The following is a 27,835-nucleotide window of genomic DNA, read 5'->3' as shown; positions in this document are numbered from 1 at the left end:
AGCGTGCCAAAGGACAATTAGAAGCGTCACAGACAGAAACGGGGGAGATGCATTTTATTGTCATATCAGTATATACAAGTTGCATATCATGCTCCCCTTAACTTGACCCTCAGCGTGCTGTGACCTCGGATCCTGCCAGCGGGACTAACACACTCGAGGGCACTTTGAGGTGGACGTGCGGTGACCACCACAGAACAATCTTTGTGCAAACATTCATTCTATCCTTAATTTGGTCTCTATATGGGTACAAGTTAACAATAAATTCTCTAAAGAGATAGTAGATGGATCCACTGGCACGGCACCATAACATAGTTAAGTGGTGCCATACCTGTTTGCCAACAGTCGCGTCATCCACCAACAGCACCTTAGCACCATCACTCTGGTCAGAAAAGTTTAAGAATAGAAATTGGAGCAGCCAAGTGAGCCTTATGGACTTTTAAATATCTGAGCTGAAGACTTTCTGCCTTTGTCAGCATCGGACGTATCGTCCCCGTCTCCATCGTCTTTCACAAAGTACCCTGGCTTTGCTGTCATCAGCACCCACCAAGCAGACTTGTTTGTATTCCACTTTTAAAGGCTGAACTGAACAGGAAGGACACGGGACAGAAAACCTAAAATCTACAGAAAACCACATCAGCCTGCCAACCCAGGAATTGTGTGTGTGTGATAAAACATCAGTGTGTGTGTGTGCGCATGTGGGGACTTGAGTGTCTGTTAACACCCTGTTAAGGTATATAGTGGTAGGTCTTCTATTGCTTGTGCGCACATGTGTGGCAATACTAACAGGTGGACATGTATGCATATATGTGGGTATACATGAAATTGGGTTATGGACCAGCGTGACCCTCCGTGAGCAAACAAGTCATCTGTCTTGAATCGCTGTCATCTGTGAACACGTATGTAACAGTGTGAGAACATTTGAACGTGTCCAGTATATACACGGCGGCACCTCAGGAATGCAAGTGTGTGTAAATGTGAGCACCTGTGTCCACGTGTTTGTGTGTGTGGGTCTGCGTGTGTAAAGGCGTAGAAGCATGACGTTTATGTGAATGTGTGTGTGTATTCATATAATGGTGTCCCTGTGGCTAAGGATCAGGAAGGCTGCCAGTTCAAATCCCGTAACTGCCAGAAGGGATCCTACTCTGTTGGGCTTTAAAGCACAGCCCGTAAAAAATTGTATAATGGCTGACCCTGCACTCTGACCCCCCAAAGGTCACGTGAAAAGATGATTTCCCCTCGGGGATTAATACAGTGCGCCGAATACCAAACAAAAAATATAAAATAGGGAGCCCAGCTGTGTGGGCGGGCATCGTCATTTAGCCATTCAGGTGTGAATCTCCTTCTGAAGGTTTGCAAGTGCGCAAGTAGTTATGAGGGCACTTCAGCACAAGTATGCAGGTCGGGCGTGGTTGTCTGTATGAAAATGTGTTTGCGTACGTGTGTGTGTGCTGCTATTTAAGCGGGCATCTTTACAAGTTTGCGCCAATAGGAGCATTTGCACACAAGTTTGTATGGGCAGCTGTTCAGATACGCTGTGCTCCTGTGTTTAAAAGTGAGGGTGTGTGAGTGTCCGTGTGTAAAAGTGTGTGTGCGTCTGTGATAATGGGCAAGTTTGAAAATCTGTAGAAGCGTCTGAGAGTGACTCTCATCAAGGTGAGCGACAGCCCCCATTTGTAGGGAAGCAGGTCCACACATGTGTGTGTGTGAGTAACTGTGTGTGCAAATCACTCCTGGGCGTAAACATGTGTTAGTTTAAACACATATGCGTGTAAGCGGATGATAATGTGTGCAGCGTTGGGGACCACGTGAATCCATGTGCACGTGAATAAGCATTTGTGTGACAGGAAGTGTGTATAAGTGTATAAAGAAGAGCCAATGGTGTAAATGTGTGTAACCCTCTGTGGTGGGCATAGTTTCTTGTCAAGTGTGTGAAGCCCTCGGCAGGTGTATGTGGTAAAAATGTGCACCTGTTAAGAGTCCACGAACCTGAGCGCACATATTGTGAGTGTGCGCCTGCCTTGTTGTGTGCGATATTACAATGTCTGTAACAGAGTGAACCCCAGGAAATGGGTGGGCACCACGAGAAAAGCGAGATCCTGATGCTGAAATCGCCTCCTGCAGGCGCCCCCGACTTCTGGTATAGAGGCTGATGGTACTGAACACTGGGACCTCCGTTATCAAAGTGTGCTGCTTAGAACAACAGAATGGTTCCCCAGGATGAATTTCAGGGGGACCGCCATGCAAGCTCACTACCAAAAACTGCTGCTCCCCCCCTCCCCATCAGCCATGCATATCAGCTGTAAGATGGTAACTCAGTGTCCAGCAATGCTGAGGCAGGAAGTTCAAGATTGTCCAGTTTGCTGACCAATTCAGGTGCGGGCTGTCCATTTTTTCCGTGGTCCAGTGGACTTCATTTGTCTTTTATTTTCTCATTCTACCTTTCAGATTTCACCCTGTAGCGTAGAACGAGATACGCCGCCAGCCGCAAGAGCAAGAAGAAGATAGCCAGAATAATGAAGTCCAGGTACAACTTGGCATCTTCTACATCCAGCTCACTCAGAACTTTCTCGGCTTTCTGGAATGGGCAGAAGGTCTCGGCACACTCCAAATCTGGGCGCTCCATGCCATAGATGGACAGTATGACACCTTCAAAGCCGTACCTGGGGAAGGACAGAGGATTACAAGTAAACTCTTTAACCCCAAAGCTGTCCACCCAACACCAGAGCTGACAATGGGTCATAGGTCAAACGGGTCAACAATATTGGATGGGTCATTTGAGTTCGTGATCCACTGACCTGTGATAAAAATTTACCCATAGTAGTTCAAAATTTTAATATAATGCTGACAATACCAAGTTTTTTCTTCCTATGTCACTGTAATGTAATAAAATGAAAATAGCTGAAGAATTATTAGGACTACTTACTTACTTATCTCTAGCATGACAGACCGATCAATTAACTTGATTTCTCCATTTGCATAATATGACATGCACATGACTGTTGTGATGTCATCATTGTTGATTCTTGTACTAATACAAATGTTTACGCTAGCTGCGTAAAAATAGTGATATATCAGTCAAGATGTCTAAAAATGACTGTAAACCATCTTAATCGGGGAGATCGGACAGTTTGTGTAATGTGATCTGAAATGATTCTGTAGTTCTGAAAGAAAATGCCATCAAGAAAACTAAATATTGGAAAATGTTTAGATTGATTGAAACCATAAATGGGGAGTACATTTTTGGCTGGGCGGCCTGCATGAACTGTTGGCACTGTATACGGTTTAAGTCGAGGTCAGACGACAGATTGATTAAACACTGCGGAACAAAAAATATGACAGATCATACAAAGTCATGTGCTGCCGCCAGAGGAAGGCAAACGCTGATTGATCGATCCATGAGAAGAGTTCCTGGTACGCTTGATGGGTACCAGAATAAGATGATCAAGTGATTTTGGAATTGTGACTGGCACTGCTGCAGTGGGCTGGCGCCCTACCTGGGGTTTGTTTCTGCCTTGTGCCCTGTGTTGGCTGGGATTGGCTCCAGCAGACCCCCGTGACCCTGTATTAGGATATAGCGGATTGGATGATGACTGACTGACTGGCACTGGCAGCACTGGCTCAGGCTGACACTAGTGTCATTGTTTTTATAGTCGCAGTCGCACGACTTGCACGTAGTAATACTGTGACCATTGCAGTTGCAACGCGTGTCTTTCTGCTGTTTAGGTTTAGGGAAAAAGACAGGGTTCCCATAGGCTCCATGCACAATGCTGCAACATGAGCTATTTGTTTTTGGTCCTATGGGTGCCCAGAAGGCACAGGCCATCAAAACCAATTTGTTTTGGGCTGTTTAATCACCGAGGTGTTTTCAGTTTTTGCTCCATTACTTTCTACCAATTTTCTCTCCTTATTCTACTACTTTGAATTGTATTCCCTCTAATAAAGTGGTGAATTAAAATCCATTATTTTTTGTGTACCTTTACATTCTATTGTTCTAGGGATGAAGTTAACCTTAGGGTTGGGAAAATGAATTTTAGCACTAGGGTTTGATTCTGGGAAAAAGTCTTTTAGTTAAGGGTTTTCCGATTTACAACTGCTTTTGGTGTTGTTTGGTTAAGATTAAGATATGTATTTGGGTTAGTGTGTAGAGGGATCAGACTCAGTTGGGGTTGGGGTTAGGGGTAAGCTTAGGGTCAGGGTTGGTAAGTGCATTAAGCTCACAAAGCGTGTAATGAACCAACAACAATGTACAGAAGAACGTCATTGCAGTTATCCATTAAAATGCCGAGGGTTAAATTCGACACACCAAAACTCATTTTATTCTTGTTTTATTGCACAAATATTCCTGGCAGAATGCAGAATGCAGAATTGCAGAGAGCATAAAAAGTAAACGTACAGTTGTGTATACAGTCAGGTCAGGTTGGGGAGCATGCACTGGTACAGCGCGTTGCCGCACCCACCACACGACGAAACAGTTTAGGATCCTGGTTGGCAACCCCCCAGGCAGACACGCGGTCCAGTCCCACCCTCTGGAAATGACCCTCTATCTGCCACAGCCAGGTGTTAGGTAAGGTCCAGTGAGCTGGATCACCCTCAGGTAATCGCACCACTTGGCCATAGTGCCCTAACTGAGGCTCCCTCACGATGCAGGTAATGTGCCTCATTTAGGACTCCATGAGCAACGCAAAGTCAAACCAACGGTACCCAAGGATTCTCTGAAGACCCACAGTACCAAAGGAGTCCAGACTTTGTCTTAGGTCACTGGATAGCATCCATGTCTCCCAACTATATAGAAAGACAGGAAGCACCAGGACTGTAAAGACTTGGACTTTTATCCAAGAGATATCCTGAGCGCTACACAGCCCTTTCCAGCGACCTCATGACCCCCCATGCTCTCCCAATCCGTCTATTGACTTCATAGGAAGAGTCACCAGAGACATGAATGTCACTGCCGAGGTAAGTAAACCTCTCGACAAGGTCGACACTCTCTCAGCAGACAGACACACTGCTGATGGCCGTGACCAAGAGGTCATTAAAGGCCTGGATTTTTGGTTTTTATCAGAACACTTGCAGGCCCAGACTCCTCACTCAGTCTCTAAAGAGCCCCGATCAGAGTCTCCATTGACACAGCGAAGATCACAGCATCGTCAGCTAAGTCAAGATCAATGAAACTTTCTTCATCAACAGATACCCCACAGCCGTTGGACCCCACAACCCTGCTCAACATGCAAGCATTGAACAGAGTAGGAGAAAGAACAGACCCCTAAAGTACCCCAGAATCAACTGGGAAAAGCACAGAGGTTCAGCCTCCACTCTGCACAGCACTCACAGTACCAGTGTACAGGCCGGCCATGATAACCTTGAGGGGATCCCGCAAAGTCTCAGGTTGTCCCACAGGGCAGCTCGATCAAGTGAGCTGAACGTTTTACGGAAATCGACAAAGGCTACAAGGAAACTCTGACAATATTTGCTTTTGTGCTTAATGAGAACCCTCAGTGCCAGGATGCGGTCGATGGTAGACTTCTTAGGCTTAAAACCAGACTGATCCGGTTGCTGGTAGGTGAGCAAGTGATCACGGATCATATTGAGGATGACCCTAGCATGGACCTTACCCAGCACCGAGTGCAGTGTCATCCCACTGTAGTTGCCACAATCCAAGCGATCACCCTTTCCTTTCCAGAGAGGGATGACAAGTCCCGTTCGTTTTCCAGTCAGTAGGGATGACGCCAGTCTCCCAAATGGAAGCAAAGACTGGGTTAGTAAACGACTGGGTTTGTATACAGTAATCATAAAAAAATTAATTATACTAATAAAAAGAAAACAAAGCGTAGAAATTGAACTTTTGCTGTCACAATGAGAACTAGTTTGGCAGTGAACAATGCAGCACCAGTTAGCGTGAGGCTGATATTCATCAACTGTAGCCTCATCTCCTGACGCTGCATCTGGAGCCGGGAAAATGATCCACGGGTCATGTGGGTCATGGGTCAAAGGCATGATGGGTCACATGGGTCATGGGTCATCAAAGATGACCCACTGTCAGCTCTGCACCCCACTCACCTGACATAAGACACATATGAGCTCCACTGCAGATATTTAGGAATGGTGTCAAAGTTGACAAAAAAGCCGGAGAAAAGGAGAACCGGAATGGCTGTGACTGGTCCAACAAAGGTGGCCACCTGAGGGGGCGAGACAGAGACCATAAGTGTGCACACGGGAAAGGGTCGCTGCAATTCAGACAGAAAGGCACATTACCTGCAGAGAGTTGGACGCCGCTCCGATGAGCAGGCCCAGGGACTGAGCAACGAGCGCCGTGCAGGTGGACAGAGCAGTGAAGAGCAGGAAGCGTGAGGCCTCGGGGGGCTGGCAGGTCATCCAGTAGACGATGCTGCAGTAGATGACTGGGCAGATAATCTGAGAGAAAAGCCATCGAGGGTTATTACCATGACACATAATACCATCCAGCAATGGAGAATTAATGAGGTAGCAGCTCACCTGGAAGGGAATGTCTGCCATGGTCTTGGCTAAGTAGTAGGCCTTGAGGCTGTACCAGTAGTTAAGGTGCTCTCTCATGAAAACAGACATCTCAAGAGGAACTGAGAAAGCAAGAATGAGAGTCAGCCACCTGTGCTGCTCCATCATGGCCACCCTCTCCCAGAGTCTACAGTTGGCTTACAGGTGAGGACTGTAGGCATTAGTGCTGCAAACATGAGGAAGAGCATGGAGAAGAACAGGAAGCCCGTGTTGTTGAAGACTTTGACGGCATCATTTCCAATGTTTAGGTACAGGAGCCCAATCAGCAGGCCAATGCAGATGTGTGACATGACCCTCAAGTGCGTCAGCACCTGCACCAGACCGAAAAAGACAAGCCGGTTAGGAAATGGATTGGTAGAAGATGGAAGGGTGAGTCAGAGGAGAAACAGGAGAGAAAGCAGTGGATGAGGGAATTGGAGAAATGGAGCACTGAGACACAGACAGAGACTTGAGGAAGATGAAGAGCGAGGTAGGAGATGGACTGAGAGAGCTGGGAACAGAGCAGAGAGAAATTCACAGATGAATGAGACGAACAGAAACAGATAAGGGAGTCTGAAAATGGACCACCAAGAGAAGCATCAGAGAGGTCAATAAGCAACCATAAGGGAGAAAAGGGAATAGAAGAACGTTAAAGTGTGATAGTCAATGGGGGTTTGGAAATGGGCATATTAGAATTGGACAGAAGAGTGAAGAAATGGAAGAGTGAGTCTGGAAATAAAATCATGAGGGCTGACAAAGGGGAGATGGAAAATAGACCATTAAGATCTAAGAAAGAGGCAGCTGAATCAGGAGATGGACCACAAAGAGGCAAACAGAAGAGCTGGGAACTGACCAGGGAGAAATTAACAGATGAATGAGACTACAGAGTGTGAAGGACAGATGAGGGAGGAACTGAACCAGAGAGAAGGAAGGACAGAGCTGTGAAACAATGAGGTGGCAAAACAATGGAATGGAATGAAGAGAAATGGATATGGGCGTCTGAAAATAGACCACCAAGAGAAGCATCAGAGAGGTGAATGAGGTGAATAAGCAAACAGGGAGAGAGGAGAATGGAAGAACGCTAAAGTGTGAGAGTTTGGAAACTGGCATATGAGGACAGAAGAGTGAAGAAATGGAAGGTAATAAAATGATGAGGGCAGACAAAGGGGAGATGGAACATGGACCGCTAAGACACAGATCTAGGAAAGTGGCAGCTGAATCAGGAGATGGACCACAAAGACGGCAACCAGAAGAGCTGGGAACTGACCAGGGAGAAATTAACAGACAAATGAGACGATAGAGTGAGAGGGACAGAAGAGTGAGGAACTGAACCAGAGAGAAGGAGGGGCAGAACTGTGAAATGAAGAGAAATGGATAAGGGCATCTGGAAATGGACCATACAGAGAAGACTCAAAGAGACACATATGGTGAATAAGCAATCATACAAGGGAGAGGAGACTGGATGTGGAAAAGAGAAGAATAGATGAAAAATTAGATGGGGATGAACAATGAAATGTGAAATGGGCAGATGACAATCGGACAGAAGTGCAGAGAAATGGAAGGGAGAGAAATGGAAGGTTCAAGCTAGAAATAAGCTGGTAAGGGGGGTGCAAAGGGGAGATGGAAAATGAAGCATTAAAGACACAGAGAGACACTCTAGGAAAGTGACAGGTCAATCAGGAGACAGACCATGGAGAAACAGACAGAAGAACTGGGAACTGACCATTGAGAAATGAACAGATGAATGAGACCATTGGAGTGAGAGGGACAGAGCAGAATGAAAGAATGGAAAGAAGAGAAATGGATAAGGGAGTCTGAAAATGGACCACCAAGAGAAGCATCAGAGAGGTGAATAAGCAACCATACGGCAGAGAGGGGTCTGGAAGAATGCTAAAGTGTGGTGGACAATGGAGTTTGGAAATGGGCATATGAGGACAGAGGAGTGGAGAAATGGAAAGGTGGGCCTGGAAATAAAATAACGAGGGGAGATGGAAAATGGACCATTAAGACACAGATCTAGGAAAGTGGTAGCTGAATCAGGTGATGGACCACAAAGTAAACCTGAGCAGAGAGAAATCAACAGACAAATCTCTCAGAGTGAGCTGGACACATGAGATAGGAATTGGAGCAGACAGGGATGGGATAGAGTTGTATGAAAGTCAGTGGCGACTAAAACAATGGAAGGTAGAAAATTGGGTGAGTTTGAAAATGGAGCACACAGAGAAGCATTAGAGACAGACACGGTAAGCAGGTGAAGAAGCAAATTTGTGGAAGAGTAAAGAATGGAGGAAAGGTTAAAGGTGATGGACAATAGAGTTTAGGAATGGACCTCAGAAAACTGGAGAGGACAACTGGAAAATGGACTAGAGAGAGAGAAGGAAATGTATTTCTGGAAATAAACTGAAGAGTAACAAAGAGATAAGATGGGAACTAGACCAAAAAAGAGAGACAGATAGAGGGGCTGGGAAGGAAACTGGAGACAAATAGATACGTGGCTTTGAAAACGGACCACCAACAGAAGTGCTGGAGAGATAAGCAGGTGAAGCAGCAAACATATGGACAAGAGAAAAATAATCGAAAACTAAAGGGGGGCAAACAATGAAACGTGGAAATGGGCAGATGAGAATTGGATAGACGTGTGGAGAAATGAAAGTGTGAGAAACGAAAGGTTTAATCTAGAAATTAACTGCGGGGGGGGGGGGGGCAAAGGGGAGATGAAAAATGAAGCATTAAAGACACAGAGAGACACTCTAGGAAAGTGACAGGTGAATCAGGAGACGGGCCATGAAGTGACCGGACAGAAATGAACTGATGAATCAGAGCACAAAGAGAGATGGAGAGGTGAGTTGGGGATTGGGACAGAGTAGTATGAAAGTAAGAGGAGACTAAAAAAATGAAATGAAGAGAAGTGGATATGCAAGTTTGTAAACGGACCACCGACAGAAGCATTAGAGAGACAGACAGGTGAATCAGCAAACATACGGAGAAGAGAAAAAACAGATGAAAATGAAAGGGGGGCGAATAGTGAAATGTGGAAATGGGCAGATGAGGACTGGAGAGAAGTGAGGACAAATGGAAGGGTGAGAAAGGAAAGGAGGAGTGTGACATGAAGAGGTGAGTCCGAAAATGCAGAGAATAGACGGGAGAAAGAGTAACAGAAACGCGAGCCAGAGAATAATCTAGAAAACAACAGGTGGAGCAGTCAGGTAAATGGAACTTCGAGCTTCAGGAAATTAAGCACAAAAAGACAAGAGGCGGATGTGAAAAACAAAACAGAGAGACAAGGATAGATGAGTCGAAGAAAATGAACCAGAGGAAGATAAATACGGGGCCTATAAAAAGTATTCACCCCCTTGAAAGGTCTGACATTTTAGTTGTTCCTTTTCTTCATGATTGATTTAACTGGTGTCACACACGGGTGCATGGGAGGCAGCTAAATGGCTCAAATGAGGGTAATTCTATGCTGGACCAGGGGGTGGCAGAGTGTACTAACCCTTTCTCTCTTTTTTTCTGCAGACCAGTTATGGGAAATTCTGCCTGGATCAATGATGTCATTACTGGTTCCAGTCCCGATGACCGCACTTTCAGTGCTGGCCTTGATGACCTCACATCCCCTCCCTGACTTTCTGTCTCACATAAATCAGTTCTGTCTTGAACTCAGTGTTGGAAAATGCTTTCACTGCTTATTCCTGAACCCAACTTCCATTATGCGGGGTGGCTACCCCAAACCTTTTTGTGGCATTTGGCCTTTCTTTTGACACTGGATATTCAGAGACTTGGATATTTTCTTGTCACCATTCCCTGGTTTGCGCTTTTCAGTCACCTCTCCATGGAGTTGCTTGGTGTGTTCTCTTGTCTTCACTGTGTAGGTTAGGCCAATGGCTCTCAAGTTCAGTCCCGGTGGCATTGAACCACCCGGGCACAGTGGTTGTCTGCAGAGTCTTGCCAATCTCAGCCATAGAGCTCTCAGTGGTCTCTTGGTGGCCTCCCTCACTCCTCTTCTTCAGTTTTTGTGGATGACCTGCTCTAGCAGATTTCCAGCACTACCATACTCTTTCCATTTCTTAATGGTTGATTCAACTGGATAGTCACTGACTTGGATATTTTCTTGACCCCATCCCTTGCCCTTGATGGAGTTGCTTGCAGTGGTTTTTGGTTTGCACACGGAAACAGAATCCCATCACACCATCCTGGCATCCTGTTCGCTTACATCATCCTAAAGTTTGAAGATGATACTGCAGTGATAGAACGCATCACTGGAGGGGACGAGGTGGCCTACAGGAGGGAGGTGGCCAGTCTAGTGTCATGGTGTGAGGACAACAACCTCACACTCAACACAGAAAAGACGAAGGAGGTGATAGTGGACATGAGATAGGAGAGGAGACCACTGTTCTTCAGAGGGCTTGAAGTGGAGAGGGTAAGCAGCATTAAATACTTGGGCGTCTACATCAGTGAGGACCTCACTTGGACACTTAACACCAACACAGCTGGTCAAGAGGGTCCAGCAGTGTCTGTACTTTCTGAGGGGGCTGAGGAAGATCTTCGACTAAGATCCTCGGCAACTTTTACAACTGCATTGTTGAGAGCATCTTGACCAGCTGCATCACCGTGTGGTACGGCAACACTACTGCTATGGACCACAAACGCCTGCAGAGAGTGGTAAAGACTGCTGAGGAGATCACCAGGACCCCACTGCCCTCTCTGCAGAGCATCTACAACTGCAGAGTCCGCAAGAGAACTGCCTCGATCCTCAGGGACCACACCCACTCCCAACATGAACTGTTCACACTTCTACCCTCAGGCAGGAGGTACAGACGTATGAAATGCAGGACTTCCAGCCTAAAGAACTCTTTCTTTCCCAAGGCCATTAGACTCCTAAATAACTGACTGGAGTTCATAACGGTGGTCCACCTCATTCTATCGACCTCACACAACTGTATTTGACTTGTCCATCACACACCTACCTGCACATTACACTTTATACTTCTATTCTGGTTTTATACTTTATGCTGCCTCTGTTACTTATTATCTATCTGCTACTTATTATTTATGTTTATCTTTATACGTTGGTTTTGTCATTTGGTGTGGACAACAAAGAAAGAATTTAATTGTACAGGGAAACGTGTGTCCTTACTGTGCACATGACAATAAACTTTGAACTTGAATAACGTTGTGCTAATGCCACAGATGAAGAGACACATCGTCGAAACGAAGCAAACGCTGTGACTCAACAACAAGCAAGTGAAACCGATCAGTAATGGAGGGCAAAGCTTGACGTTTTCACTAAAAACATTGTCTGTCTGGAGGTATTTTCTCGAGACAAAGATTGATAGGACTCCTGTACCAGCGATACGGCTAAGATATGGCATTGCCAGAGACTTCTTATGAAAGCCATTGGGGCAGCGAGCACAGGTGGGTCCACGTCCTCTACACTGGGGTCATTCTAAAGAATTAACTGACGCCTCTCCAAGGTCACAAGCAGCGAGACCTCAGGTTGTGTTTTGTCCCATATATATATCTGTGTGAGTGTGTGTTGATGTATTTATGGAAGCTGTACAGCACTTCGGTCAACTTTTGTTGTTTTAAATGTGATTTATAAATAAAATTGACTTGACGTAGGACACCAATGGGTGATAGGTAAGCGGGTGAATCAATAGATGAAAAATGAAAAACATTTGAATTAAAAATGGACTAGAGATAAGTTTAGAGGAGATTCTGGAAAGGTGTGGAAGAAGGGTGGACAACCGGTTTGTGGAAATGGCAAGGCATAGAATGGACAGATGATGGAAAGGTGAGAAAGGAAAATTAACTGGGAAGAGAGGGACAGTTGAGTCAGTAAATGGGAAGATGAGAGAGTGAAACTGACTGGACACAGGTGGGCAGGTTAGTCAGGAAGTGGACTGGCCAGAAGGAAGGGTAAGGAGTTCTGATGAGGGTGCCCTACTGTGTCTCTGCAGATAGAGATGAAGGTCCTCTTGAACAGGATGCAGAACTGAGTCAGGGTACTGGTGGCAAAGGTATGGCTCTCAATAGGGTCAAAGTCCTGCTGCGACAGACACAGAGAGACAGTTGGACACAAGTGGACAAAGGCGCAATGGCCACAACATGGAGTTCTCACACAACACTATGGTGACACTCACGCTATGGCATTGGCTGGGACAGGAGGACACAGACTCGTTTTTCTTGGAAATGCTTTTCTGCTCCTCCATGGTGCACATGCCATCCTGCACAGCCTTGAAGAGGACAGGGTTCAGATCACCATACTCCCCTGACGCCACCTCAATAACTAGAAGACACGATGGACACAGAAGATGAAGACATATAAAAAAAGAGAGCTGTGGCGTGCTATGTCTGCAGACCACCGAAACTTGCAATGGCTGCTCTCTATTTAGTGACCCAGTTATGAGGGGGAATTTAAACATCACATCACTTGAATTACACCTTGTCTCTATGTCGAGGCACTTACTGAAGTCAGCCGGATTGTGGTAGGTGGGACAGTGTAGGCCGAGGTTCTTGAGGTATGGGATGAGGTTGGGGACGGTGCCCTTGTAGATACACTGGCCTTGACTCAGGATGTACAGCTGCAGAGAAACAAAAATGGAGGACTTTAAGACCTGGAAAGTTGCTTTGCTCCTGAGCAGTTTTGCCTCATACTGGTAATGGGCCAATGTTGACCATTGCATTGCACATAAAAGTTTACCTGTTATGATCTCCAAAATCTCAAAAAGGGGTGTAGGCCTCAACAAACAAAAGTCAAACCTGCCCACACCCCACGTCTGAAATGTAGCCCCCAAACTCAAAAGGCAGGCTTGTGGCCTGCACAGGCTCACAACTTGAGCAAAGGCTTTTTAAGCTCACAATGTTCCCAAAAGGAGGATGTTAAGGTCAACACTGAAGTGCAACCGAAATTAATGAGATAACCAATAGGAGAGCCATTTAACAAGCAATGGGGTCTTAACTAGAAAAGTAACAGGGAGAGAGATGTCAACAAGACCCAAACATAACCCAGAAAAGTTCAAACAAAAGTAATGGAGGAAAACTTTCAACGTTTTTAATCAGAGTTCATCAAACTCGAGTTATTATGGTTCAATCATGTTAATCTTTATACCGTCATGCCAATGATGCCACTCGCGCCAACTCCGGGACTGGTCTCCGTGGCAACCACAGACAGGAAATGGTTATAGCAACACAAACTGGTGACGACCGGAAGTAAACAAAGATTAGCAGGAATCATTTAAAAGTAAATTGCTTACAAATGCAAATGAATAAAATATAAATAAAAATATAAGTGTAAATATAAATATAAATCTTCTTATATAATACACTATACCGTGGCTGTCTGTTTGTCTGTCCAGGAGTTTAAATCACCTGTAGCACACAAACTGTTTGACCTATCGACCTGAAATTTGGTACACATGTACTACGTGACGTCTACTGTCCACTTTCGGGGGTGAGGATTGACATCCAAGGTCAAAGGTCAACCCAGGAAGGTCAAGGTCAAAAATAAAATAACCTGTAGCCTGAAATCTGGTGCACATATACTATGCTGAAACTCTGCACTACAGCTTTAAATTAAAACCGAACAGTTTTGGAATTATTGCTCTTTTTATTTTTATTTTATTTTATTGTAGAATCAACTCTCGGCAGCGGGTAGAGCAGAACAAAAAAGCCATCCAGCGACGACAAAGAGACGCTGATCGGGTGAGGATAGCTGGAACTCTCTCAGTCGAGTGTATTCACTGCACGTTATCATGCAGTGTGCCGTTACTGGTATGAATATAAATAGAGGAATTATGACAGACAAAAGGAGAAACTGTGAAAAAGGCTCTTGCCCAAAAACATTCAAAGTTTCTTTACTATTTTTTAAGGATTTATTAAACTCTTTGAGGGCTAATTGATTTTTTTACCTTTTTGTCCCCAGGGCTTGAATGTGTTTTCCAAAAAACTCAGTTTTCTGAAAAGCACACAAAGCAATGATTTCATACATATAGCAACAAAAAATACTTCTTTATGACAAATGTCTCCCTGCTTTATGTTCCATGAGCCTCTACAGCATGTAAATTCACATAATTATTACATACAGTACGTGTTTGTCACATCACTCCTAAGCTGACAGGCACTTTCTGGAATAAACAGCTTGAAGTAGTCGAGTGGCTGGTGATCCGTGGTGCCCACCAGCACGTGAAGTCTGGCAGCCAGCTTGCCCCCCACGGATCAATGTCTGTGTGGTCCTCCCAGAGCGACTCTTGCCATGGATGCGTCAGCTGGGGACAAATCAGCTGATGCAGGTACCTGACTTTCATTTTTTGATCTCCTGATCACTTGCATCAAAATCGGAGATCGATAAGCCAGAGTCAAATTCAGCAATAATACAAAAAAAAAAAGAATAATACACACAAAGTATTTTGCTTTGCGTGTACGTGTCGCCCTCTCGCCCGATATCGATGCCAATTCTAGACTTTGTTTGCTCTACGCTACTCACGCACGTGCAGGGATTTGAGGACAAGTCAATGAAGTTAACTTTCCTTCTAGCAAGGAGAGCCCACCTATTACGTAACGGTGAGTTTTCTCGATGTTTACAGCAGATCACTGCCCTGCACTCCGGGATGCCAACATTAGTCAACATCCACCTTTAACCCTATGTGTCGACAAAAGTCGACAGCTGCCCTAAAAGATTTAAATTATTAAAAATACAAGGAGAAAAAAGCAGTAAAAAATGAAACCAAAAAGATTTGCCAAACAGACAAAACCCAAAACAAAAACAAAAAACTAAATAACAGTACCTTATAATGAAAAGAAATGAGTCGAAAAGCTGAGAATTCAAATCAAAAATGCATAAAATGAAATCCAAGAATGAGTGGAGAAATGCAATGCTGCAGCTTCTCCATTTATACTGCTGGGGAAGCCCACCAGTTGCACTATCAGGCGGCCCTGTCCCCCTAGGCTCCACACAAAGAGGACAGGGCAGACAACAGAGAAAACTAGATATTTATATATACAGTATATATATATATATAGTTTTATATATATATATATATATATATACAGTACTGTATATATATATATAGTTTTATACATATATATATATACAGTACTGTATATATATATATATATATATATATATATATATATATATATATATATATAAAAAACTATATATATATATATATGTATATACAGTAACAAGAAATCGACAGCAGAAACACGAAATGCAGTTTATAGTATCCCATGCAATTCTTGCTCTACGGTATACATAGGACAAACTTCAAAAAGAATCTCAACACGTGTGCAGGAACATCGCAACGCCGTCAGAAGAAAGGACGCACTATCATTGATCTATGCACATACTAAATCAACAGGACACACATTCAACTGGGACAATGTAAAAGTAAAATTTAAGGCCAGTACTAAAAGTGCCAGAGAGTTGGCAGAGTCTTGGCTATCAAATGAAAACGCCATCAACAGACACTTGGACATAAATCCAGCATATGCTAACTTAAGAAGAACATGTACATAATAAATAAACTATACAACCCCCCATCCCCTTGATCATACTGACTTAACAACCTCACTTTAATGTGTTGCCTTTGATTCTTGTAAGTCTAAGCATTATCCTCTGATGAAGACCCCTGGTAGGGGTTGAAAGCTCGGGAATAAAAACTACTTTATGATACGTGATTCATTCTTTTCTCCCTTTGTGGATCTCCAGCTGCAAAAATATATATACTGCATATATATATATATATATATATATATATATATATATATATATATATATATTGTCACACACGAGCAATTAGGGAGCAGCTTACAGACCTGACGAGCAACACGAAACCACAAGACAAGGGACTGCGACAATGTACTATCAGATCTCTCTTTATTTTGGCAGGAAAGACAAGAAAACAGCCCCTTGAATTCTACACCAAACGTCCGGGTTGCTTCCAGGTTCCTCCTTTTCCTCCGGTCCACCAATGTCACCATCCCATAACCCTCAGTGCACTGTTTCCCCATTTCCGTTTCCACTGCATAAATTGTCCGTCTTGCCGCTAATGTTCTGTCTGCTGTACACTCTACAAACCTGACCATAAGATTGCATTTTGAAGAAAACTACAGTATACGGGGACAGAATCCATCCATCCATCCATTAGCCAACCCGCTATATCCTAACTTACAGTGTCACGGGGGTCTGCTGGAGCCAATCCCAGCCAATACAAGGCGCAAGGCAGGAAACAAACCCCAGGCAGGGCAGCAGCCCACCACAGGGCACACACACCCACACACCAAGCACACACTAGGGACAATTTATGATCGCCAATTCACCTAACCTGCATGTCTTTGGACTGTGGGAGGAAATCCACGCAGACTCGGGGAGAACATGCAAACTCCACGCAGGGAGGACCCGGGAAGCAAACCCAGGTCTCCTAACTGCAAGGCAGCAGCGCTACCCACTGCGCCACCGTGCTGCCACAGGGACAGAATCTCCAACCCTTAATCCTGGTTTTGTGATTCTTTTTTACAATATACATATATATATATTTATATATAATTCATATATATATGTATATATAAATATATACTAGTCATTCCCTGTGGCTCTGCCCATGTACTAGTGAAACAGAACAAACTTTAAAAATCAATAAACAAATAGGCATCGCTAGCTAAGTGAAGACAATGTACTGTACTCTCCAAAACGCAGAGGTACACCGACTTGAACAGAGGCTGGCGCGTGAGTGAGGAGGGCCCTGCCTGGCTCCTCACTCCTGACGTCACTCTTCCTCCTCCTCTCGGCCCGCAGCCTCTGTCTCGGATTAGCGCAAATATAGCGCCCCTGCAAGTGAACTGTGATTCTTAGGAAGATGACAGAAGTCGCAAAATCAACCAGAATGTTCCAGCAAATTCTAGAAAAAAACCTGATCTAAATCCGTTAAGTAGGTCTCTCGTGAAAAGCGGACAGACAGAGACAGACAGACAGATATTGGATTTTATACACAGTATATACAGATATGGTATTTGCAAAATATCAAAATAATGAATAAACAGCACAATATAATTTAAATAACACACAGAAGGAACAGAAGACAAAATCAACAATACAATAAACAAAATTAATATTTAAAAGATAACCAAAACGTTGAACAGACACTCTGGAGCCTTTGCTGAGCCATGACACTACCAAGGTGAAGCACATCCACTGACCTCTAGGGGCAGCAGAGAGACCCACCTTGTCAAACATCTCAAAGAGTTTGGCGCTGGGTTGGTGAATGGTGCAGATGATTGTGCGGCCGCCTTGTGCCAAAGACCTCATGAGGGACACCACTTGGAAACAAGAAGCACTGTCAAGACCACTGGAGGAAGAGGAGAAGCAGAGAGAGGAAAAAGAAAACGAAAAATAAGACACCTACTGTAGTTCCACTGGACACCCCCACACCCAAACACAGCTGGATTACCTGGTGGGCTCATCAAAAAACATGACAGGCGGGTTGTTGACGAGCTCCAGCGCAATGGCGAGACGTTTCCGCTGGCCCCCTGAAAGGCAGAGGGTTCGAGTGTACGCGCATTCTAATAGGCCAAGGGCGATGAGGATTTCATCCACCTGCAGGCAAACCAAAGCAGAAAAAAAACCCTTAGAAATTGAAAACCCCCCTTTCTATGTAGAGCGGGGGCTCCCAAACTTTTCATGCCCCCGCACCCTAGAAAATGTTTGATTTATGTTCAGTAAAGTCAAATCACATTTGCAGATGAAGAAGTCAAATTTCTATATTTTAAACCACAAACAGAACCACTTACAGTAACGTGGGTGAACAAACTGAATTAAAAAAAATAAGCTTTTAACTTAGCTTTGCATAAAATTTTAACTTTTACCTTTATAACTCTCAATAATCTTGGAAATTAGCCCCCCCGTGATCATCGATTGATGATCCCAGGATTGGAGTATCCTGCGAAGTATTGACCAGCATGGCACACAATCAATGAACCAACATCTTTTAAATGTTTTGGGTCTCTAAAGGTCTTAATCCAGCCCTACTTTAAGCAAAATCTAATCTATATATATAAAATCCGTATGTGTGCCCAGGTGTCCGTGTGTGGGTGTCTTCTGATGAAGTGCGCATGCGCGGGGTACTGTGCGACGCGCGATATTACTGTCAGAGAAAGTTAGAGGCGTTTTACGGAAATACAAACCAGTATTACTGCGAGAGGAAATTAAAGGTACACAATACAGTGACGCGTATTACAGCCACATACAAGCCAGTATTACTGTCAGAGGAGATTAAAGGCATATTACCGACGCGCACGCCTGTATTACCGCCAGAGAAAATTAAAGGTATATTACGGACGTACAAGCCAGCGGACGTACAAGATAAGGGCGCACACAAAAAGGCGAGCCGCAAAAGGACGACCTCAACTGGGCGCAGCGAATAAAGGAGCGCGTAAATAAAGATCTGCACCTGTTGCTCTTCACATATTCCAGAGCCATTTGAACTAAATTATCTACGCGCCCTTATTGAATAGAGCCGTACAAGACAGTATTACTGTCACAGAAAATTAAAGACACACAATACACGGCGGCAGCCCACGAAGAACAGTCAGCTCAGCAAGTAAACATCAACAAAAGAAAGGCTGAAAGAAAGAAAAATACGACCAACAAAAAGAATGAGGTCAAAGTCCCTTGCCATTTAATACAGACTGTTCCTACTAATGTTTATGCACTACTGTTCTAGCGCCCGTTATTGTAACGGGCTAAATGACTAGTATTTAATAAAGGACAGCTGAGCGAACAAATAACATTTAATATTTTTTGTGGCGCAGTGGGTACCGCTGCTGCCTTGCAGTTAGGAGACCCGGGTTCGCTTCCTGGGTCCTCCCTGCGTGGAGTTTGCATGTTCTCCCCGTGTCTACGTGGGTTTCCTCCCAGAGTCCAAAGACATGCAGGTGAGGTGCATTGGCCATCCTAAATTGTCCTTAGTGTGTGCTTGGTGTGTGTGTGTGTGCCCTGTGGTGGGCTGGCGCCCTGCCCGGGTTTTATTTCCTGCCTTGTGCCCTGTGTTGGCTGGGATTGGCTCCAGCAGACCCCCGTGACCCTGTAGTTAAGATATAGTGGATTGGATGATGGATGGATGGATATTTTTTATCACATTTTTATTGAATGCACAAAGGCTTCATTGTCATGCATGACGAGTGTTAATCCAAGGGTTTCAGCTGATGGAGCTTCACTGTGTGCTGCCAGTTTTGTAAATTTGGGTTTGTGTGCAGTGAGGCAGACTGTCAAACAGGTGCGGTGTGTGTCTGAAGTGAGATAAAGAGATTAAATGTGTGAATTTGTGTCTGTAGATGTGCTGTATGGGGGGTTACGATTTCATCTGTCCATCCCTTTTCCAAACCTGCTTATCCAGAACAGGGCTGTGGGGAGGCTGGAGCCTCATCCAGTGAGCATCAGGCACAAAGCAGGAACAGTCCCTGGATGGGACACCAGTCTGTTACAGTGTGAACACACACACACACACAGAGAAATGGACCAGTTTATCATTTCCAATCCCACTGGCCTGCATGTCTTTGCACTGTAGGTGAGCGCAGTGGAAACCCACTTGGACACGGGGAGAACATGCTAACTCCATGCAGGGAGCATCTGGGACTTGATCTCCGGTCTCCTTGTTGTAAGACCACAGTGCCACTAACGGTGCCACCGGGGATGCACAGACACTATCCTTCAATGTGTGTATATCATGCGTGAGAAGAAGTGTGAGAGGAGAGGCTCCATGTGGCAGCACACCTGCCCCTAGCAAACACCACGGCAGCAGAAGAGAAATTACAATGGTGCTTTCGTTAAAAATTAATAATGATAACCGTAGAGAGGGATGCACAAAAGAAAACAAAGGAAACCACAAAACAACAAACCTGCTGTCACTCTGCGCCCACCACGGTCAATCAGCCAGCACACCCACAGATTAACACTTTGTGGTGTCACCAGGTGAGAGACCCCTGCCTGGCATGGAGCGGGCATCACTAGGATGGCACAGGACAGGGTGAAGTGGTGATTAACAAACCTGTTCTGCATTTCAGTTCCTAGTGATCCCTTGCAAATTATGAAGGAATATCCATCCATCCATTATCCAACCCGCTATATCCTAACTACTACAGTGGGTCTGCTGGAGCCAATCCCAGCTAACACAGGGCGCAAGGCAGGAAACGAAACCCGGGCAGGGCGCCAGCCCACCACAGGGCACACACACTCACACACACACACACCAGGGACAATTTAGGATCGCCAATGCACCTCACCTGCATGTCTTTGGACTGTGGGAGGAAACCCACGCAGACACGGGGAGAACATGCAAACTCCACGCAGGGAGGACCCGGGAAGTGAAACAAGGTCTCCTAACTGCAAGGCAGCAGCGCTACCCACTGCGCCACCGTGCTGCTAAAGAGTGACTTTGGGATACCAAGTGTGAGATTCAGGGGCACTCACACGAAGGACTCCGCAACCTTGTACGGTTGACTCACCAGCTCCTTTTTCACAGTTGTCTTCTCCTTCAGCTTCAAGTTGGCAGACACCTGCAAGAATAAGAAGACAAGCCGTGAGCAGAGAGATTCACAGACAACGGGCAGTGAGTGAACATGCATGCATTGAACGAGCCTCACCATCATGGCCTCCAGCACGGTGAGATGAGGCAGCAGCATGTCGTCCTGCATTATGTAACAGGACATCTTCCTGAAGGTGCGGAGCTCCCGCTGCTGGCCGTTCACCAGGATCTGACCCTTCATCCCTGTCTCCCTGTAAGCGGACAGTGAGGGTTACTAAACGATGAGTTACACTGGCATCCACGTAGTTGTACAAAGGAACACACGCACCACATGCTGCAATACGTACACACACCTGCACACACACACACACACACACACACACACCTGTGATTGACTCACCGGTACCCTGCCAGGATATTCATGAAGGTGGACTTGCCAGCCCCAGAAGGCCCCATGATCCCAATCAGCTCTCGGTTGCAGAACTTCCCCGACAGGCATTTGAGGAGCGTCTTGTACCCTGAGTCCAAAAACCAAAGGCGTAATGAAAGCATTTCTTTAGCTGGAGTCTAAGGTGCAACTTGACAAAACATTGGGAACCATTTGGGTATTATGCCAAGTATGTACCAGAGGATGTGCTTTTGACAGAATTAGCGTGTTTTGTGTGCTTTACTGGTGCTGCATTGCTCCTAATTTTCATTCCACTGGTGTACTTTTGATTCAGAACGTGAGACCTTTACTGGTGCTGCAGTATCTATTGAACACGGGGACAGTTTCAGACTGAATATGCCCTATATGGGGGTCTACTGGTGCGCCATGATCACCGTGTCCTCAGGAGATTTTGTGGGTGCCAGGCTAAGCCTGTTTTGTGTCACATTCAGTTTGTGCTGGGGACCTGAGCACTGAGTCTGTAACTTTGGCATCACTGGTGCCAAGTTTGAGATTTCGATATTCTGAGTCTGCCTTGTACCTGCCTTGTGCCCTATGGTAGCTGGGATAGGATCTAGCTCCCCCTTCACCCCCCATAGACCCTGGTCTGGATTAAGCAGGTTTAAAGTTGACACGACTGATTTCTAATTTTTTGCAAATTTCACTATATTACGTTCATATTTATGGGAGTTTAAACTCCATGCACAAATCACAATGGCAGAAAGAATTTTAATTTTTGAAAACTTTAAAATCACAAGAGATGGGAAATATCATCAGTGTCAGTGCATTGCAGAAAATGTATGTGACGTAAAAATCACCCGTTTTACTGGCTCTGAAAAGACTGAACCTACAAGCGCATCGGATTTCAAAAGAGACACAATCATCGCTCAAAGGCTGGTTGTAAAACTGATCCTGGACTTCTTGACAGAGAGGCCCCAGTCAGTTCGGATGGGCTACAACACTTCCAGCATCATCACACTGAGCACTGGAGCGACACAGGGCTGCGTGCTTAGTCCTCCGCTGTTCACCCTGCTGACTTACGACTGCACAGCCACGCACAACACCAACCACATCATCAAGTTTGTGGATGATACGACGGTGCTGGGACTGATAAGCAGGGATGATGAAACAGCATACAGAGATGAGGTGGAACGGCTGTCTGCATGGTGTGAAGACAACAATCTATCTCTCAATGTCGACAAGACAAAAGAGATAATCGTGGACGACCTGCCCACATCCCACTCAGCATCAACGGTTTAGATGTGGAGACTGTTAGGAGTACCAAGTTCCTGGGTGTGCACATAACTGAGGAACTTATGTGGACACATAATACCTCATCACTAATCAAGAAAGCCCAGCAGAGGCTACACTTCCTGAGGCGGTTGAAGCGAGCAAGTCTTCCCCCTTCCATCCTCACCATGTTCTACAGAGGCACCATTGAGAGTGTTCTGACCAGCTGCATCACTGTCTGGTATGGCAACTGCAACATATCCAACCGCAAGCGCCTGCAAAGGATAGTGAAGACAGCAGAGAACATTATTGGGGTGCCTCTCCCTTCACTGCAGGACATATTTTACAAACGCAGTGTCCGCTAGGCCTGCAGGATCGTGCAGGACCCCTTACACCCCTCACATGGACTTTTCACACTTCTGCCATCCAAGAGAAGATACTGCAGCATCAGAGTCAGATCTGCCAGGCTGCAGGAGAGTTTTTACCCCCAAACTGTTAGACTCCTTAACACCAGGCGGACCCCTGGGACCTTCCACACGGCCTCGACCACCTCGAAAAACAGAACTTTTATACATGCGAGCCACTGACCTGCAAAGACGAGTGTGCAGGTAGAGAAGAACTGAAAATCTCATACTGACCTTTAAGGATTTTGACACTCTTGTTATCCTTCTGCTGTGAAACATTTACACCTGTCTTAAACAACTATTATCATACACTGATCATTTCGGTATTATTTATTATTTATTTATTATATTACATATCTTACACATCAATATTGCTGCTACTTCTTTGTCTTTGTCTTGTCTTTGCACAATGTCTTGTCTTGTTTGTGTTTTAATTTTAATTTTATTTTTTAATTATTATTTGCACGTCATGTTGTTACACTGTGCACCCTGAGCTTCGCAATTTCGTCTATCTGTATACAGTACTTGTATATGGTTGAGATGACAATAAAGTTCAGTTTGACTTTGACTTGCAGTGTTACCATCCAAAAGTGTTAGAAGTTGTGCTTGGCACTGAGGAGGGTCCTTGTATCTCGTATGTTGTGTGCTTTCAATCAACATACAGTATGTACTTGTGTTTAAGTTCTCCCACAGATACATCACGGCTTGATTTTACCTTATAATTTCCCATATTTTGTAATGTCAGTCATATAAGTCGAATGCGGAAAACTTACGCTATTGGTCCGAGAGATTATGATATGCTAATGCCCACCTAAAAGAGTAATCATGGGGCACACTGCCTTTTTATTTCTATGTGGGTGCGGCAATGCGCTGTATCAGCGTGTGCTCCTCACTTCTCTCTCTCTCTCTATTGTGCCAACGTGACCACACAGTAATACCCAAACTATTCCGAAGCAACATTTGCACTGATTTGTGTTTTTTGTATCTCACACCCTCATACACCTTATCGTAAGAGCATCCCTTATCTACGATGGAGCGTTCGATCAGAAGAAAATATGAAGCTGGTTTGAAATTAAACATCGTTGAAGTGGCAAAAGAAATTGGTAACTGCGCTGCTGCAACAAAATTCGATGTGTCTGAGAAACTGGTGGGAGATTGGAGGAGGCAAGAAAGTGTGGTAGTTTTGAACGGGAGTATAAGTCGGGGTCTGATTTTATGATCGATTTTTTGGGTTTCAAGACCCGACTTATATGCAAATTTATACAGTAGTCACAATGGCTCTGATGCTAAGGATTTGTGCTGGAATCCCGAAGGTTGTCAGTTCGAATCCCCGTCACTGCCAAAAGAGATCCTACTCTGCTGGGCCCTTGAGCAAGGCCCTTAACCTTCAATTGCTCCAGGGGCGCTGTACAATGGCTGACCCTGCGCTCTGACCCCAAGGGGTATGTGAAAACTATCCATCCATCCATTTTCCAACCCGCTGAATCCGAACACAGGGTCACGGGATTCTGCTGGAGCCAATCCCAGCCAACACAGGGCACAAGGCAGGAAACAATCCTGGGCAGGGTGCCAACCCACCGCAGTATGTGAAAACTAAGAAAATCTTAAAACGAAAAATTGTATAAGGCGAAATAAAGAACAAAAAAAAAAATATTAGTCTAATTATAAATAGAGGAGTTAGAATCAGAGGTAACAGGAGGAGGAGGAGTTGATGGTACCATAGAAGGAGGTGCCAGATTCAGAATAAGAGTCAGTGGTACCATAAATTGAGAAGTTGGGAGTCATAGTTGGTGGTACCATAAATTTAGGAGCCAGAGTCAGAATTGGAGTAAGTGGTACCATAAATTGAGGAGTTGGAGTTGATGGTACCATAGAAGGAGGTGTCAGATTCAGAATAAAAGTCAGTGGTACCATAAATTGAGAAGTTGGGAGTCATAGCTGGTGGATAATAAATCGAGGAGTCGGACTCAAAGGTTATATGTTCTGACTCCACAGCCCTGCACACAGTAACACGGGTCAAGCTGAGGATTTCACGATCTCCTGGATCCTACTGGGTCACCTACTATACATTAAAGATTTATGTGTTCTGCACATATTAGGAGTCTTTTCAAAACCGAAGAACCAATTTCATATACAAAGAACCCTTCACAGAATGCAATGGTTCCTTATCAAGCAATGGCTCTGCAGAGTCCTACGAGGTACTGTATGTAAGAAGCTATGGAAGAGAGTTAAATCAACTTTGAAGGAAGGAGCATTAGGAATTATCGGGACTGAGTATGTTGGGCTGCGATTGTTTGCTTTTCTTTTCAGTTGTCAGTAGCCGTGTTTCAGTTTGCGTATTTATACTGCTGCTTAATTCAAATCTGTTGCAGGTCACTTCAGGGACGCACCAAAGGAACCACAAAAACCAGTAAAGTGCCATTTTACAACCGTTATTTTTAAAAGTGTAGGTGGCTTATTAGTAGAAGGCTGGTTGTCTTAATGGTGACACGAGTGACACTTCCTTGCCACTTCCTTGCCAGACGGGTGACCTGTATTGCATTGGTAACTTTCTACATGACACACTATCTCTACTCTCTCTGTTGCTCTACTGATTCTTAATTGGTGGCAGCACTGCAGCATCTCTTAGGTTTCAGCTGCACTGGAGCTCAGATATCCGACATATGGCAGGTTGGCATTCTGCACGGTACTCCCCGCCCCCATGTTCGCAGAAATTAGGGCGTCTCCTGCGCTAGACATCAGCTCTAAATATAGAGCTCCTGGGGCAGGAGAAGGTAATCGATGTCAGAGCGGCAGAACACGTGTATAAAAAACAACACGTGCGCTAGTGACGGCGGCCGCGGACCAATCAGTGGAGAGAACTTCGCCTTCAAGGAGATCAAAGCGCTGACGGCAGCTTCGTGTTAAGCATCCACTCAGGGGCTCGTGAGCTAAAATCAGTCCGTTCCTAAGTGCAGTCTCAAGTCATACCTCGTACCGCCTCATTTTCATTTTATTTTTATGCCAAATTATTAAAACGCACCGTCCCATTTCTAATTGTAATTTCGTTTACCTGCCTATTCCGCCGCGCTTTCAATTCCGCTGTGATTTCTAGGCCGTATTGAGGTGAGGCGAGGCGTGGCTCACGGGTGACCTCTAGTGGCCCCGTCTTGCTACATGCACAACTCCTGTAAGGCAGCTTACCTCTCTTTTTCCAGCAGGACCCTTCCCGAACCGAATAGGACAGCTCCGTGAAGTCCAGGTCGACCGCCGAGCGTTTGGGCAGGTGCGAGAAGCGCTGCGCGTCCGTGATGTGGTTTTCCACCTTCTTCAGGTGTGTGGCAGCCAGAAGGGTGGTTTCTTGGGTCGCACCGTTGCAGACGGACTCCTCCAGGGGGATGCAAACAGGGCTGGGATCCAGACCCTTCTCGGCCATCTCAGCGGGCGAACTGGGTCAGCAGCGTCCTGTACAGAGATGAAACGAGGCAGGCGGTTGGGCAGAGGTAACAAGGCGAGAAGAAGACAAGAGCAGGTGGCACAATACAGAGACGGGCACGCGTACACATGTTCAATAGGCGAGCTGGCCAATTAAACCGTGCCAAGCATGTCTTTTCTTAAAGGCTCTTGTATTCAGGGTAAGAAGAGAAACAGGGACGCAAGTCTGCTCATTCTAGATATCCATCTTACACTCGGGAGGTCCTGATGTTCAAATTGTGACACCCCAGTTAATGTCTCACGGATGAGGTCATGATGCGCACTTTCTGGCACACGGTCCGTGTTTTGTTTACGGTTGTCCTAAACCCAACTTAGTTGCACCCGTATCGCTTTCTCTCTGTGGTTTTGTGACACCCCGTTTCCAGGAAAAGTCCTAAATCTTACCCCCCCCCCCCCCCCCCCCCCCCCCAACACACACACACACACACACTCCCTCCCCCTAGGTAAAGGAGGCCCAGATACATCATTTGTGCTTGCCCCTCACCCTTCCACAGACGACTTAATGTGTCCTGATGCTCAGATATCCTTTTCCATGTATGATCTACTGGGCAGAGTGGGTCTCACCAGCCACCGGGAGAATTCCTGCATCAACCAGTTCCGCTTTGTCTCGTGCAGAGGAGCGTGAGAGTCCCGCAGTGCAGGAGCCCGTCGGACGGGTGTGTCGGGGACTGCAAACGAAACGGACAGACTTGCAGACCAGACAGAGCAAAACACAGGAACGGTCAGGCAGAGGGGGCAGCAAGAGGGCAGACAGACGGACCGACGACGAGAAGGGAAGGAAATGAAGGACGGGAGGGGGTGAACAGGGATGCAGAAGGTCAAACGGGTGACTGGATAGACAGAAAGATAAGCCCCGACCCCCGTACCTGCAAAAGCCCCTGCGAAGTCGCTCCCGGGAGCCGCAGGACGTTGAAGCGGTGAAGATGCTGGCCTCCCCCCACCCCTAACCCCAAACACACACACCTACCCCCCCGCCCCCGCGGCTGGCGCAGGCTGCAGACAGAAGAGGAGCATCCAGTAACGAGTACGCGCCTGCGCGCTCACGACGCTCTTAAAGGGCCGGTGGAGCGCAAAAGGGACCAGGGAGGAGGGCGACAGACGCGCGAGTTCAGGGGGGCATCCAGCGAGCAGAAAATCCACAGCCAAACGGGTGGCGCCTGGAATAGTCATCACTTTGAAAATGAGGGCTACAGAAACTGTGAACCACGTGTGTAATGGTGCCCAGGATAACGACCGGATTAAGGCCTTTAGAGACCCTATGCACGTATAAGATG

General features: G+C 45.7%; 1 protein-coding gene across 3 annotated transcripts; it reads right to left on the bottom strand.

The window, feature by feature from the left end:
• Positions 1-37: 37 nt before the first annotated feature.
• On the bottom strand, positions 38-27,516 carry LOC114656914 (ATP-binding cassette sub-family G member 4-like). Of its 3 annotated transcripts, XM_028808524.2 has the most exons (15): positions 27,428-27,516; positions 26,271-26,531; positions 21,427-21,544; positions 21,145-21,277; positions 21,007-21,057; positions 17,955-18,100; positions 17,729-17,852; positions 12,974-13,088; positions 12,648-12,793; positions 12,452-12,553; positions 6,671-6,839; positions 6,490-6,590; positions 6,250-6,408; positions 6,055-6,173; positions 38-2,660 (listed from the first exon to the last, which is right to left on the bottom strand). In XM_028808524.2, exons 2-15 carry the CDS (start codon positions 26,500-26,502, stop codon positions 2,435-2,437), a joined length of 1,941 nt encoding a protein of 646 aa, XP_028664357.1. In that variant the 5' UTR covers positions 26,503-26,531; positions 27,428-27,516; the 3' UTR covers positions 38-2,434. The 3 variants fall into 3 exon arrangements, with proteins under 3 accessions (XP_028664357.1, XP_028664361.1, XP_051787916.1); XM_028808528.2 differs by lacking the exon at positions 27,428-27,516 and having other exon boundaries at positions 12,452-12,550; XM_051931956.1 differs by lacking the exons at positions 26,271-26,531; positions 27,428-27,516 and having other exon boundaries at positions 21,412-21,491.
• Between the last annotated feature and the right edge of the window lie 319 nt (positions 27,517-27,835).

Source organism: Erpetoichthys calabaricus, chromosome 9 (assembly GCF_900747795.2).
Source record: "Erpetoichthys calabaricus chromosome 9, fErpCal1.3, whole genome shotgun sequence".
Lineage (NCBI taxonomy): Eukaryota > Metazoa > Chordata > Cladistia > Polypteriformes > Polypteridae > Erpetoichthys > Erpetoichthys calabaricus.
Note: the sequence above shows the minus strand (reverse complement) of the source record. Positions and strands in the feature narration are given on the sequence as shown.

Bases quoted from the DNA above. Each gene is read 5' to 3' on its own strand.
- LOC114656914 (XM_028808524.2), bottom strand. From the start codon at position 26,502: ATGGCCGAGAAGGGTCTGGATCCCAGCCCTGTTTGCATCCCCCTGGAG. The intron at 21,545-26,270 runs GTAAGCTGCCTT...TTTTGGACTCAG, and splicing joins GTCCTGCTGGAAAAAGAGAG to GGTACAAGACGCTCCTCAAA. The intron at 12,554-12,647 runs GTGAGTGTCACC...TGTCTGTCGCAG, and splicing joins GTCCCAGCCAATGCCATAGC to CAGGACTTTGACCCTATTGA.